Source organism: Bombyx mori, chromosome 17 (assembly GCF_030269925.1).
Source record: "Bombyx mori chromosome 17, ASM3026992v2".
NCBI classification, from domain to species: domain Eukaryota; kingdom Metazoa; phylum Arthropoda; class Insecta; order Lepidoptera; family Bombycidae; genus Bombyx; species Bombyx mori.
The window spans coordinates 7,550,714-7,563,915 of NC_085123.1; the positions used below are offsets into that span (position 1 = coordinate 7,550,714).

At 38.0% G+C, this 13,202-nt stretch overlaps 2 protein-coding genes across 6 annotated transcripts in view; one reads left to right on the top strand and one right to left on the bottom strand.

The window, feature by feature from the left end:
• Positions 1–13,202, bottom strand: part of LOC134200438 (uncharacterized) — a 400,183-nt gene that overhangs the window by 343,933 nt on the left and 43,048 nt on the right. The gene's annotated exons all lie outside the window — the stretch shown is intronic.
• Positions 1–13,202, top strand: part of LOC101740779 (phospholipid-transporting ATPase ABCA3) — a 35,875-nt gene that overhangs the window by 7,969 nt on the left and 14,704 nt on the right. For all 5 annotated transcript variants that reach the window (XM_062673346.1, XM_038016881.2, XM_062673344.1 and 2 more), the window contains exons 12-22: positions 55–284; positions 1,091–1,490; positions 3,087–3,228; positions 6,134–6,237; positions 6,387–6,775; positions 8,036–8,245; positions 8,859–8,963; positions 10,105–10,276; positions 11,636–11,761; positions 11,960–12,083; positions 12,754–12,872. In XM_062673346.1, coding sequence (XP_062529330.1) covers positions 55–284; positions 1,091–1,490; positions 3,087–3,228; positions 6,134–6,237; positions 6,387–6,775; positions 8,036–8,245; positions 8,859–8,963; positions 10,105–10,276; positions 11,636–11,761; positions 11,960–12,083; positions 12,754–12,872 — 2,121 coding nt within the window. The remainder of the gene's footprint in view (positions 1–54; positions 285–1,090; positions 1,491–3,086; positions 3,229–6,133; positions 6,238–6,386; positions 6,776–8,035; positions 8,246–8,858; positions 8,964–10,104; positions 10,277–11,635; positions 11,762–11,959; positions 12,084–12,753; positions 12,873–13,202) is intronic.

Consider the following 13,202-nt stretch of genomic DNA (forward strand, 5'->3'; position numbering starts at 1 on the left):
ATAATGTTTTGAAAATGCGCAGTTTCGTGTTAAAATACCCACATAAAATTACAGGTATGATTCCTCCGACCTCCGGTACGGCTACGATAAGCGGCTACAATATAGTTACGGAAACTGAAATGGCACGTAGTTCTATAGGCATATGTCCGCAGCACAATGTCCTCTTCCCCGATCTTACTGTAGCGGAGCACATAGAATTTTACGCAAGATTAAAAGGAGTTTCGAACAATGAAATCCAGAAAGAGGTTGATCATTTCGTCAAACTTCTTGAGCTTGAGGAAAAAGTAAGTTTTCATATTTTCAAAATGTTTTTTCAGCTATGTTCAACCATAGAGCCAGAGTTCGACATAGACAACAATGAAGGTCTCCTCGTCTCTCCGTCTATTAATTTACGGTAACGACATTTCTTCGACTTCAAAGACAGCTTCCCGCCCGCTCTGCGTGTTACCAGTACTTTGGGATTTCGAAGCAATGTAACTTCACATTCGGTAGAGACACGTGGCCGGAGTTGCCGTAGTGTTACAGTGATATACACGCGGAGCCTTCTATTTTTTATTCTTTTTATTTTTTTATTGCTTAGATGGGTGAACTAGCTCACAGCCCACCTGGTGTGAAGTGGTTACTGGAGCCCATAGACATCTACAACGTAAATGCGCCATCCACCTTGAGATATAAGTTCTAAGGTCTCAAGTATAATTACAATGGCTGCCCCACCCTTCAAACCGATACGCATTACTGCTTCACGGCAGAAATAAGCAAGGCGGTGGTAACTACCCGCGCGGACTCACAAGAGGTCCTACCACCAGTAATTACGCAAATTATAATTTTTCGGGTTTAATTTTTATTACTGTTTATAATGTTATTCCTTAACCGTGGAAGTCAATCGTGAACATTTGTTAAGTACCCGCCTTGTTAGGCACCCGCCGCCGCCTTGTTAGGTACCTGCCTGCGAGATTCAAACACCGGTGCATCGCTCAACACCAATGCACCGGACGTCTTATCCTTTAGGCCACGATCTACTTGATCAACGTGTTACTTGTAGTGATGTAGTGAAGCACACATATTAGCGATACCTTGTGTTGTGTGCCAGAGGCACGCGGCGGCGTCGAGTCTGTCTGGCGGGCAGAAGCGGCGGCTGTCGGCGGGCTGCGCGCTGTGCGGGCGCTCGCGCGTGGTGCTGCTGGACGAGCCCACGTCGGGCCTGGACCCGGCGGCGCGGCGCGCGCTGTGGGACCTGCTGCAGCGCGAGAAGCGCGGCCGCACCGTGCTGCTGACCACGCACTTCATGGACGAGGCGGACGTGCTGGCCGACCGCGTGGCCGTGCTCGCCGCCGGCCGCCTGGCCTGTCTGGGCTCCCCCTACTTCCTCAAGCGCCACTACGGACTCGGCTACAAGCTCGCGCTCGTCAAGGACGCCGCCTGCCAAGTCGATCTTGTTACAGAATTCTTCAAAACATACATCCCGGATATAAAGGAAAATACTAATATAGGTAATAGCGAAATTTATTAGCAATCAGCGTACAGTAAGTAAAAATCCTATGTGGTTAGGAAAACCAATTAGAAATATATTAAAAGAAAAATATTTCACATGTTAATTTAAAATAGGTGCTAGATGTTTTGACATTGACTTTTTTCATTTTTTATCTCAGTAACTAGTCTTTTAAGCCAAATCTTATATTGCCTTCTTATATTCTATTATAATATGAAAAATGTTATGAGGTGAAACGAGACGAAGTTGATTAATTGGATACTTTAATTAATTGGAATGAAATTAAATAAAACGCAATGTGGGTGGGGCGAAATAAAATCAGTAAAATCGTCGTTATTTACTAAGAATTTTTCAGTGGACTTTTTGGTAGAACTCGATAAGCTTTAATTTACGGCAGCGGCTTTTTTTATATCTGTGCACTTTCACAGATGCTAACACCATTATTACGCCTTTAAACCTGAGGAAACATTAAATAAATATAAAAACATATTACACAAATTCGCTGCTCGTGTTCCCGCCAAAAAGTCCGACGTTTATTTAAAATAAAACGTGGCAAATCAATTTATTTTAAACGAACAGTAACTGTAGTGTATTAGTGAGGGTACTTGTTCTTCTATACTAATATATAAATCTACTTGTTGTCACAGTGGTTTTTACGGATGTTCCGTTATAACTACTGAACCATGCATCCGATTGACTTGAAACTTTGTATCCATGTAGAAAATACATGTACTTAGTGGATAGGCTAATATTTATATGAGTGTCGGACTCCCTACAGCAGTTGCGGGGGCGTTAATGATGAGAATCTTTGTGGGGGTGAGAAATAATAATGTTAATTTTAAATGCCCAGCGAAGCGGACAGGTATAGCTAGTTTTTTTAATAAAAGCATTGCTAATACGGGTTGTATAAAAACAGATTCACAGTGAACTAACTTGTTACTCAACACATGTGCTTAAGTTAATAATAAAACATAATATCTAATCACGCAAATAAATGAAATGATTGTTGCGAATATAGTTCTTCACTAGAACTGAGGCCGTAGGTGCATTCACATTCGGGAACCTTGAGATTTTTAGAACTCAAGTATCGAGACCTAATCCGCAGTGATGGAAAAAATGGTGTCAGATTTAATGGGGGATGGCGCTGATCGATAGTTAGATTTCTGAAATATATCTATATATATAAAAGTGAATTGCTGCTCGTTAGTCTCGCTAAAACTTGAGAACGGCTGGACCGATTTGACTAATATTGGTCTTGAATTATAAATTATTTGTGGAAGTCCAGAGAAGGTTTAAAAGGTAAATTTAAATATGAAAATGCTCAATTTTGTTTTTCCTTTGATGTGTTCCCCGTCGAACGGATTCCTTTTGTTTGTTTTAAGTTTATTTTATACAAAAGTTTAGGTCGTTTATTTATCGATTGAGGCATTACGAAGTCTACCGGGTCAGTTAGTATACAATGAAAATGACCAAGATCAAGACAAGTTGTCGTAATATTACGGTGTATATAAACTGGAACGTGCTTCCAAACCAAGCATGAATTTCATTTCAATCTCAATCAGAACTTATTTGTAAATTACGCACGTGATTGTTGCAGGATCGGAACTGACTTACATCCTACCTAACGAATATGTTAGTAAATTTCCCGACATGTTCAAAGATTTAGAAGAAAAAAGAGAATTGTTGAAAATATCTAGTTATGGTCTGTCATTGGCCAGCCTCGAAGAAGTGTTTATGAAGTAATTTATTATTATTTTTTATTCATCGTCGGTGTCCATATTAAAATAGATTCATCAAGGCTTCTTCTATGCATGTTGAATGGAAAACAGTGGGTTGATTGTCTAATTAATTAGCTGCCTCTCCTGTTGCTCACAGTATATTTGTACTATAATAACATTTGCCTTAATGTAGAATTGGGACTGTAGCACATAAAATAAGACTATTCTTTATTTTTCCACTTTCATTGTTCTTTTTTCAAATCTTCTGTATTATAATAATAAAAAATTAATTGGCACCTATTTTACGGCTTGCTCATTCAATCGTCTTCGCCATCTTCCTTTCCCTTTCTTACCGTTTTCTCTCACTCACATCTTAACGCTTCCGTCCACACTCTTTTCATACTATCGGTTCACCACCAATTAATACATATTTATATTTAGTATATAGCGTAATAAATTGAATTTTTTTATAGGAGTCGATATCTTTGTTAATGCTACGGCCGACCCATTAAATCACTGGTCGCTCATCTATATACATGTGTATACAAAAAAGAATGTGCGTATGTATGTTCACCTAAAACTCGAGAACCATGAGCCCAATAGATATAAAACTTTCAACATATACAAAGGGCTACGTGATCACTCGGACGAACATATAGTATGCGCGCGAGTTCATGTCCATCGGGTCCAGAGGCGACGCGCGAGGGACAGCTCGCCCTGCCTTCGCCCACTTCCCCGCATTTGTCTGACGTCGAGTGTTGTCCTTGACGGTTGTGACGCGCGCTTATCGATATCGAAAATTTACGCTAACGCTATTGTGTTATTTCATTGTGAATAAACCATGACTACTCCGCTTCCAACAAGTTCAGCTAGAAAAAAATATACTGATTCCGACTCTGATCTGTCGGTTGCCTTTTCATGTGATAAGTGATTGAATTGGAATAAAAAAAATATTTTTCTCTATTAGAAATAAATAAGTAATTACTTATCACATTTATTTTATTTCATAATTTGCAAAATTACCTTAAGTTACATTAAACCAAATTGATAGCTGTTGACTAAATCGGTAGTTACTATCGACATTACCATAATTAACTAGGTCACAGCACTACCGTATTCCTTAGGATGAACATAAACTTGCGCGCCTACTGTAGTTACCTTAGATCCGGATAGGTGGCGCTGGTAGCAGTGATTTTTATCTTATGAACCATAGGTCGAATTGTTAAGAAATCTGTTTATGTAACTATGTATATACCTAGTCAGGACATAAATTCTGTCACATGTTTAATGTAAAATAATTGAAACAAGTTTATTCATTATGTAACCATTCATATACCAAAATGAACTTAACAAAACATAGATTCTTATGACACTAGAGTTTATTCAAAATGACCTCCGTGATTTTGAATACAGGCCTTCAATCTGCGCGGCCAGTCGTCTATCGCAGCACGAACGAGGTCCATGTCAATATCGGCGGCTGCCTTAATCAAGGATGTCTTGAGTGACTCCAAATTGGGATGAGGCTTTGAGCACGCCTTTTCCTCCAAGTGTTGCCATATCTTGTAATCTAACGGATTCAAATCTGGACTGGAGGAGGGCCAGTCTTTGTGCCGGGTGAAGTCGATTTTACGCGCCGCCAGCCAGTCTTGTGTGCTCTTCGCTCTATGAGCTGGCGCCGAATCTTGTTGGAATACCCAGTGCCTGTTATTGAACATGGTATGAGAAACAGGTTCCACAAGGTTCGTCAGGACTGTATTTTGATACACAACTGCATTCGTTTTTACATCTTTCTCACAAAAATGTACCTCTGTTAAGCCCCAATAAGAAACTCCCAACCATACCATGATCGAGGATGGAAAATGACCTCGTTGGACACGCGGAATACGGTTGCTCGCTTCTTCACTACTGTGTGCGTACACCTTATCATTTTGTTTGTTGTAGCTCTCTTCTACGGTAAAAACTTTTTCATCCGAAAAAAGAATTGCCCGATATTTTTTTCCCGCGTACCGCTTCAACAAAGCGCGGCATCTCTTCAGTCTCAGGTCCATTAGACGAGCATTCAAACGATGTCCTGTTTTTCTTCGATATGCCTGAAGCCCTAAGTCTTCATTTAACACCCTTTTCACCGTGGTTCTGCTTAACCCCATCTGAAGGGCCAACAGTTTCTGCTTACGTTTGGGATTTCTTTGAATTCGCGCCTTGACAGCTTTTATCACTGCTGGAGTCCTAACAGACCGAGGGCGACCACTTCTTGACCTGTCATCTACACTAGAGTCTTCATTGTATCGTTTGATGGTACGATAAACGAATCTTTTGGTTATGTTCAAATTTTTCAGTATGTTAAAAATTTGAATTGGCGCGTAACCGAAACGATGCAACGCAATAACTGCAACACGGTCTTCTTTAAGCGTCCACTCCATATTTAAAAATGAGTAAAATTCTAAAAGTATACATTTTTATTTTCATCAACAATTCGAAATTCGAATTCAATAAATTTTTTGTGGCCAGCATTCTAAAAGCAAAGTTTTTAATGTGTGACAATACTTATGACCTGACTAGGTATATTCACCTAACATTATCTTACGTAGTTAGCTTTGTTTTATGGTTTTTTAGCTGAATTGTCTTAGGTGTTTTATGTTTTAATATAAAATTGCATTTTGGTATGAGCGAAACCACGGCGCACCTAGCATTTAAGATTTTATATCCAATACTTACTCAACAGCCTTGGTATTGTAATATATTAAGCGCTATACAACAGCAGTTCGCCTTAGAGTCGTATTGACATAGATGATTGATTCTGGTATCCGCTTAAGATAAGATAGGTCGTTTGCTGACCATCTATACTAGTAACAATATAATATTAGATTCATCTAACCCGATATTAATTCCGATCACATATCTCACTAATCATAGAATATGATTTCAGAGCTGGTGCAGAATATAGTACAGAAAACGAGCCTAAAAGAAACCATCACAACATAGTTCCTTATAGCGATGATGCTATTGCGCCCATAGAATCTCAAAATTATAGTAAGTTTAATACTCTAAATATATTTTAATCTTAATCTGAAATATGCAATACAGTTAAATGGTAAATTAATATATGCATATAAGAAAGGCTTGAGGAAGTTGAAAAGTGTGTATTAATATTGTTTATAGATCTTATTAATATTTTTCAGGTCATCTCGATTCTTCGGAGAAAGTCCGTGGTTTTAAACTTCTCAAAAATCATATAAAAGCAATGTTTTTGAAGTTAGCATACAACACTATGAGGAATAAACTGGTGGCTTTTATACAATTTGTGAGCCCCGTGATCAATATAATACTTTCTGTTATAATTTCGAGATCCTGGAAGTTCCTTTCGCAACTACCCCCACTAACGCTTCGTTTAGAGAGCGGATTTAAAACCACTCAAACTCTAATATCACAAATTCTTAATATAACAGAAGAGAGTATAGAAGCCAGAGCTCTGAAGGCCTATAAAAACTACTTTAAGCTCTCCACTTATCCTGGAATGACTTTGACGGACATTGGTACAATGGACATGGGAAAATTTTACTTCAAGCTGGTAAGAACTTATTACTATTATATTAAAGACGAAGGGACTGATGAAACTTTTGTAGCTTTATTTGTTTGTTCGTGGCTTGTGCGTTAGCCCTTCATTTATCAACTTGAATTACAACCTCCGTATACAAGTAGGTTTGTTTTATTACTCCAGACCAGTAAAAGTAAAGCCCATCTTAAGGAGTACAGACGTAACAATATAAATTACATCTGGTTAAGTAATAAAACTATAATCTATACGATTTGTATCTACAACCCATTCTTGTTGTTGAATTATTTGTAGCTTGAGGAAAATTTACAATTTAGGACTTGTGTACCAACATTATCAATTTTGTTTAGTTTACATTACCCTAAGCCCTGAACCACACTACCGCTCGCTTCCTAAGTGAAACCCAAGAATTTCTTATTCTGTTTTTATTTTATCACTTATTAGAAAACTCGCTTATATTTTATACTAGCGATCCGCCCTCGCTTCGCTTCGGAAACATTAAATTTTATTATTGATAGGAGAGTCCCGCCATGTTGCGCGCGGTACGACAATAACTGCGGGTGACGCCGCGAGGCGAAGCTAGTCTAAAAAAAGTAGCCTCGGTTACTCCTTATATCATCAGCTACATATTAGTCTCATCAAAATCGGTCCAGCCGTTCCAGAGATTAGCCGGAACAAACAGACAGACAGACAGACAAAAATTGTAAAAAATGTTATTTTGGTGTATGTATATATATATACCATGTACCGTATATATATATATATATATATTCATATGCATGTAGTAAAAAGCGGATATTTCAATATTACAAACAGACACTCTAATTTTATTTATATGTATAGATTAAAGTCAGTACAGAGTAGTTGAAGGCTAATTATAAATTTTCACAATTAGATTATAACATCGTGTCATAAAAATCGATGCCGCAGCAATTGCAATTTACTTATTTACTATACAATTGAGATAATAGACCTCAAGCCTCAAGGTGTGTGGCGGCATTCACGTTGTGCTATCTATCAGCTTCAGTAACCGCTTAACACCAGGCCGAGAACTCGCTAATTCGTCTGCGTTAAAAAGGATAATAAGGCATCAAGGACCTTGTCCTTCTATGATCGCTTCTACATGATCCGTCCGTAATAATAAATTTTTAATTTAAGCTACTTCCTCACTAATTCCTATCTTGAATTCACAATCCGAGAGCTCTAATTTGTAAGGAGACTTGACGTTAGATGTTTGGTTTTTATTTATTTCGAACATAATTTATTTAATTTCAGAGTGATTCCGATCTTCCTCGCGTAAAATACGAAACATTGGTCGGCGCTACATTTGGCCAAAACAAAATAACTGCTTGGTTCAGTAATTATGGATACCACGATTCTGCTATCTCGCTCGCACTTGTGAATGACGCCATACTGCGTGCCCTGTCGCCTGGAAGTTCCTTGAGAATCGTCAACTTTCCACTGCCGTATTCGATAGAAAACCTGGTAAAATTAAATCTTTATTTTATTAAAGTTTAACACTAAAAAAAAATGTTAATGTTATCCCACCTAATGAGAATGATTTAGATTAATAGCTCATTGGGACCAAAGTAACTACTGTTTTTTTTTATATAGTAGGTGACCCGGCAGAATTCGTAGTGCCTCAATCGATAAATAAAAGACCTAAGCTTTTGTATAAAATAAACTTAAAACAAACAAAAGGAATCCGTCTGACGGGGGACACATCAAAGGAAAAACAAAATTGCAATTTTTATTCAATTCCGAGCGTTTTCATATTTATCTACCTTTTAAACCTTCTCTGGACTTCCACAAATTATTCAAGACCAAAATTAGCCACATCGGTCCGGGCGTTCTCGAGTTTTAGCGAGACTAACGAACAGTAATTCATTTTTATATATATATATAGATATAAGATTATATTTAAATTAAAAGTAATCTTAATATTAAATCAACAGTAATCCGCCTACTGATCTAAATTTCCAGTGTTAAAAAAAGGTTTATAGAAAATGATTTCAGAAGTAAGGGCTTGCATTCTATACTGAACTGAAAACACTGGATTGTGTACTATATACTGTCTACTGTGTCTGTTTAATTTCAGGTTGAAGTAATGGCTACCGGTAGCAGCATGGGATTTCAATTCGCATTTAATATTGGATTCTGTATGGCTTTCGTGACTTCGTTTCTCGTCCTTTTTTCGGTTAAAGTAAGTCGCCCAAAAAATAATTACACTAAATTTCTATGTGTCAGGGCTTTAAAAATTCAAGTCTAATAGTATAACCATGGGGCCCGGGTTCGATCTTTTTAAATTGTATTTAGTGTTTGAGGTCTAAATGTACGTGTGCTTGTTTCGTTTATGTATTTCCGATACCCACAAACTTAAAAGGAAATCCTAGTTTGGATACATTGTACGTTTAACTTCGTCTTTTTTTCCTTCCTATGCTGATAGCCTTGAGAGGCTATTTCAGCTTCACCCTAACATGTAGGTGAGCTCACGGGGCTCAAACCGGAAGTGTTGCTAACACTGACCCTAGCAAGAGCCGTGCTTCACAGAATCTACCACCGGATCGGAAACGCGACCCACTGATAAGACCCGGCGAGAAACTCATCATTCGTTTGACATTATGTTTTCACCAGCGAATTTGTCTTGGAATAATAATATCGCTTTTAATAAGATTAACCTAAAGAAACTCGACTTCAGAGCTCCCAAATGTAGCACGGTCATAGATGTATGTGATGAATACCGTAAACCTTGTCGAAGTTCCAATTGCAATGGTATAACGGCTAATGTCCATCAAAGACTCATGATTTTTTTGACGAAAGGTTTTTTTTTTTCTTCGGGAATAAGGCTGATATACTGAAAGTCTAATGAAACTTACATCTACATTAATAGTATAGTCAATTTCCGAGCGCGGTTAGGATGAGGGTCGGGTTAGGAGGGTTCAGCGGCTAGTCATGGTGATGTTGACTTATCCGTCCGCGACGGGGCAACGCAAAGCCGTCTTCACCCGAAACATGTCTTGTCGGATCCCCGGATTCACTACCGGTGCTTTTAGGCCTCTCGAGCACTAGTCACTGTCCTCGTCGATTACGATGAAGAGTTATACGAGCTAACTAACACATGGTCACAGCCCACTGAGTTTCTAGCCGGATCGTTTCAGTGAGTCACGATTCCGATCCGGTATTAGATTCAGTGAAGCCACTACTCTTGCTAAGGCTAGTGTTAGCAAACTCTCTCAGGTTCAGCCCATGAGCTCACTTATCCGTCCGGGCATAGCTGGAATAGCCTCTTAGCGAATAGGTAGGGGGGAAAAAAAGTGATGTTTAGAAGCGGGTGGGTTGAGCAGGAGCGGCGTAGCGGGGCCAAGCTCTTGCAGCGCGTGTCGGGCGTGCGGCCGGCCGTCCTGTGGCTCAGTGCGCTTGTGTGGGACTGGCTGTGGCTGTTCCTCATCTACTTGTGTATTGTCTTTACTCTCGCTTGTTTCCACGAGAAGACGCTCTCCACGCCTCAGGAATTAGGTGAGACTCGGTTTGGTGATTCCACGATATCCTACCTTAATTTGTGTATGTCATGTGTTTTGTTTAACCCGTATAATATGACTGTGTATGCGTGTGTTTTTGGCTACTTCTTACTTTTACTTTTATTGCTTAGATGGGTGGACGAGCTCACAGCCCACCTGGTGTTTCCGCATCTTGCGATATACCCATCTTGAGATATGAGTTCTAAGGTCTCAGTATAGTTACAACGGCTGCCCCACCCTTCAAACCCAAACACATTACTGCTTCTCGGCAGAAATAGGCGGGGTGGTGGTTCCGACCCGTGCGGACTCACAAGAGGTCTTACCACCAGTAAAACTGTACGACTTGGCAGTTCTAAATGCATTTAAGCGACATCGACCATCTATGACGAGAAGCACCGCTTGATAGTTCATATGGTATAAACAATATGAGCTTCGATGTCGCGTATTCGTAAACAATAAGTATTGAATCAGCGTGTTCAAACATGCTTCGGTATACCCATTATATCTCTGAGACCGACTCCAAAAAGCCGGGAACCCCAATGCAAGGGGTGGGGAAAAGCAAATTTTAAGTTAACATTCAGCTTGATTACAGCATTAAGTTCAAACCACACTTTGATGTGTGCTTTTAGGATGAACTGGCTTTTTAGTTTATTATTGCTGGCCTAAGAGGTGCTTATATTTATTAAAAGCATTATTGATTGCCCGTTGATATTGAATTATCAGCGGAACCTATCGACATTGCGACTCAAATACCGTCCACTCTAAGAAAAGAAGTCAAAGTCTCAATTGTCTTGTAGAAATGTTCTCCCGTCCGACTGAAACAGGCATTATGGTGGTGGTGTACCCGTGAAACACACCGTACAACATACCACCACTGAATACGATCGGAATACGCGGGTTACATATTTAGAAAACGCTGCTGCTAAAATTAGTAGTGTTGCAATGTGATTTTCATGTTTTTTCCTTTCGTATCACATCGTCTTTTCGCATTAAAAGTGTACACTTTCCAAAAATATTCGATATTGAGTTAATATACGGAATCATTTGGTATCACCAGTATTCTTCTCATAAATACTGTCAAAAGAGCCTAGTTTAGTTTTTTTTTAGTTTACCTATGTTTTGACTACTATTAACAAAATTATTACATAGTTTTATCTTTCTTTAAAAGACAGATAATGTAACTGAAAATAAATGCTGCAAAGATGATTAATATTAAAAATATCACATGTTAAACCTTTATAACACTCTCCTGGAAAATAACTTTTGAGATTATACAGTTTTGATGCGAGAAGACGACATGACCTACTATATTTATTAGCGGATAAATATGAAAGACTTCAATAATATTTATGTGCAGGGCGGGTGTTACTAGTTCTCGTAGTGTTTTCACTGGCAATAATACCAATACACTATCTGGCATCATTCTACTTTGACTCTGCTGCGACTGGATTTTCGAAAATGTGCTTCGTCAACGTATTCAGTGGTAAATATAAAATTTTTGATCTACCTACTTATCTTTGAAATAACAGGTCAGAGAATTTTATAATAGTTTGTAAAGTTCAACTATTCTTTAGCTGATACATCTAAGCGACGCTGAAAATATCTGCTACTATTTTCTGTTATTAAAAAACAATTGTAATGCAAGAAATAAATTATGTATAAATGAAAAAAAAACTTTTAGGTTGTATGCCGTTTTTAATTACTGAAGTATTAAGATTACCACAAGTCGCAAGTCCTTTTTATGCACATCTGTTTGATTGGATTTTTTCGCCGCTACCTATTTATTGTATCAGCCGGAGTTTCAGGTAATTTTTCCTAATTCGATCAATGAATATGCTGTACACTACGATTATTGTTCAACTTTACATTTATTTTCTACCGTAATTGAGGGAGAAGGTGTGCTGAATATTCATTCTAACGGCCGTCTGGTGTAGTGGTAAGTGACATGGTCACTACACAAGGGGGTCGAGGGTTCGAATCCCGCCAAGGGAAGATATTTGTATGATAAATATAAATGTCTTTTCCAGGGTTATGGATGTATATTTAAATATATGTATGTGTATAATAAAAATCTTACATTTATATCCGTTATCTGGTACCTGTAACACAAGTTCTTTACGAACTTATACTATATACTATACTACGTGGCGTGATTGTTAGTAAATATTTATTTATTTATTTATAAATCATTTTTTATTACGTTTTTGTGTGATTATCTGAATCGATAGATAGCCTTTAGTGAGCGCACAAAACTAAAGAGTTGGTGAATTTTAATTAGTTCAAGAGAGTAATAAGATAATAGACTTCATTTCTCTTATCACATGTCCCACACACACACGTACAGTCGCTGCGCGGTCAGTCAATCCGTAGCTAAAGTTATACGACAGATGATTTACTCTCATAAAAACACACATTTTATTTCAGAATACTTTATGATGATATTTGTTAGGTTAATATTTTTCTCTTTGCATACAGAGACATGAGTGTATCGTCATTTTCATTGTTGGCCTGCGAAGGCCTCTGCGACCAATTACGTATTGAGAATTGCACACGACACACAATATGCAACCAGCTCAACCTTACCGTGTGTTGTAGTAAGTGAGCCTTGTGAGTGCGTGTTGTGATGCTTTCTATGTCTCTTCTATGTAGTTAGTCGTTTTATTCCTTCAAAACTTAAGACGATCGTACGAAACTATAGCGGTGATGGTATTGAACACAAAACTCAAAAAATAATTCTCTTCTTTTTTGTTTTTCTGTAGTATTGGAAATTAATATGTAGTTTCTAATATCAATTTTTTTTTACCTCAATGCTATTAATCAATGTTATTGCTGAATTATACTATAAAATACATTTTCATACATAGTTTAGCACTTTATTTTTCTTCGTAATTTTTTAAATCACTGAACACAACTAATTTTAATAC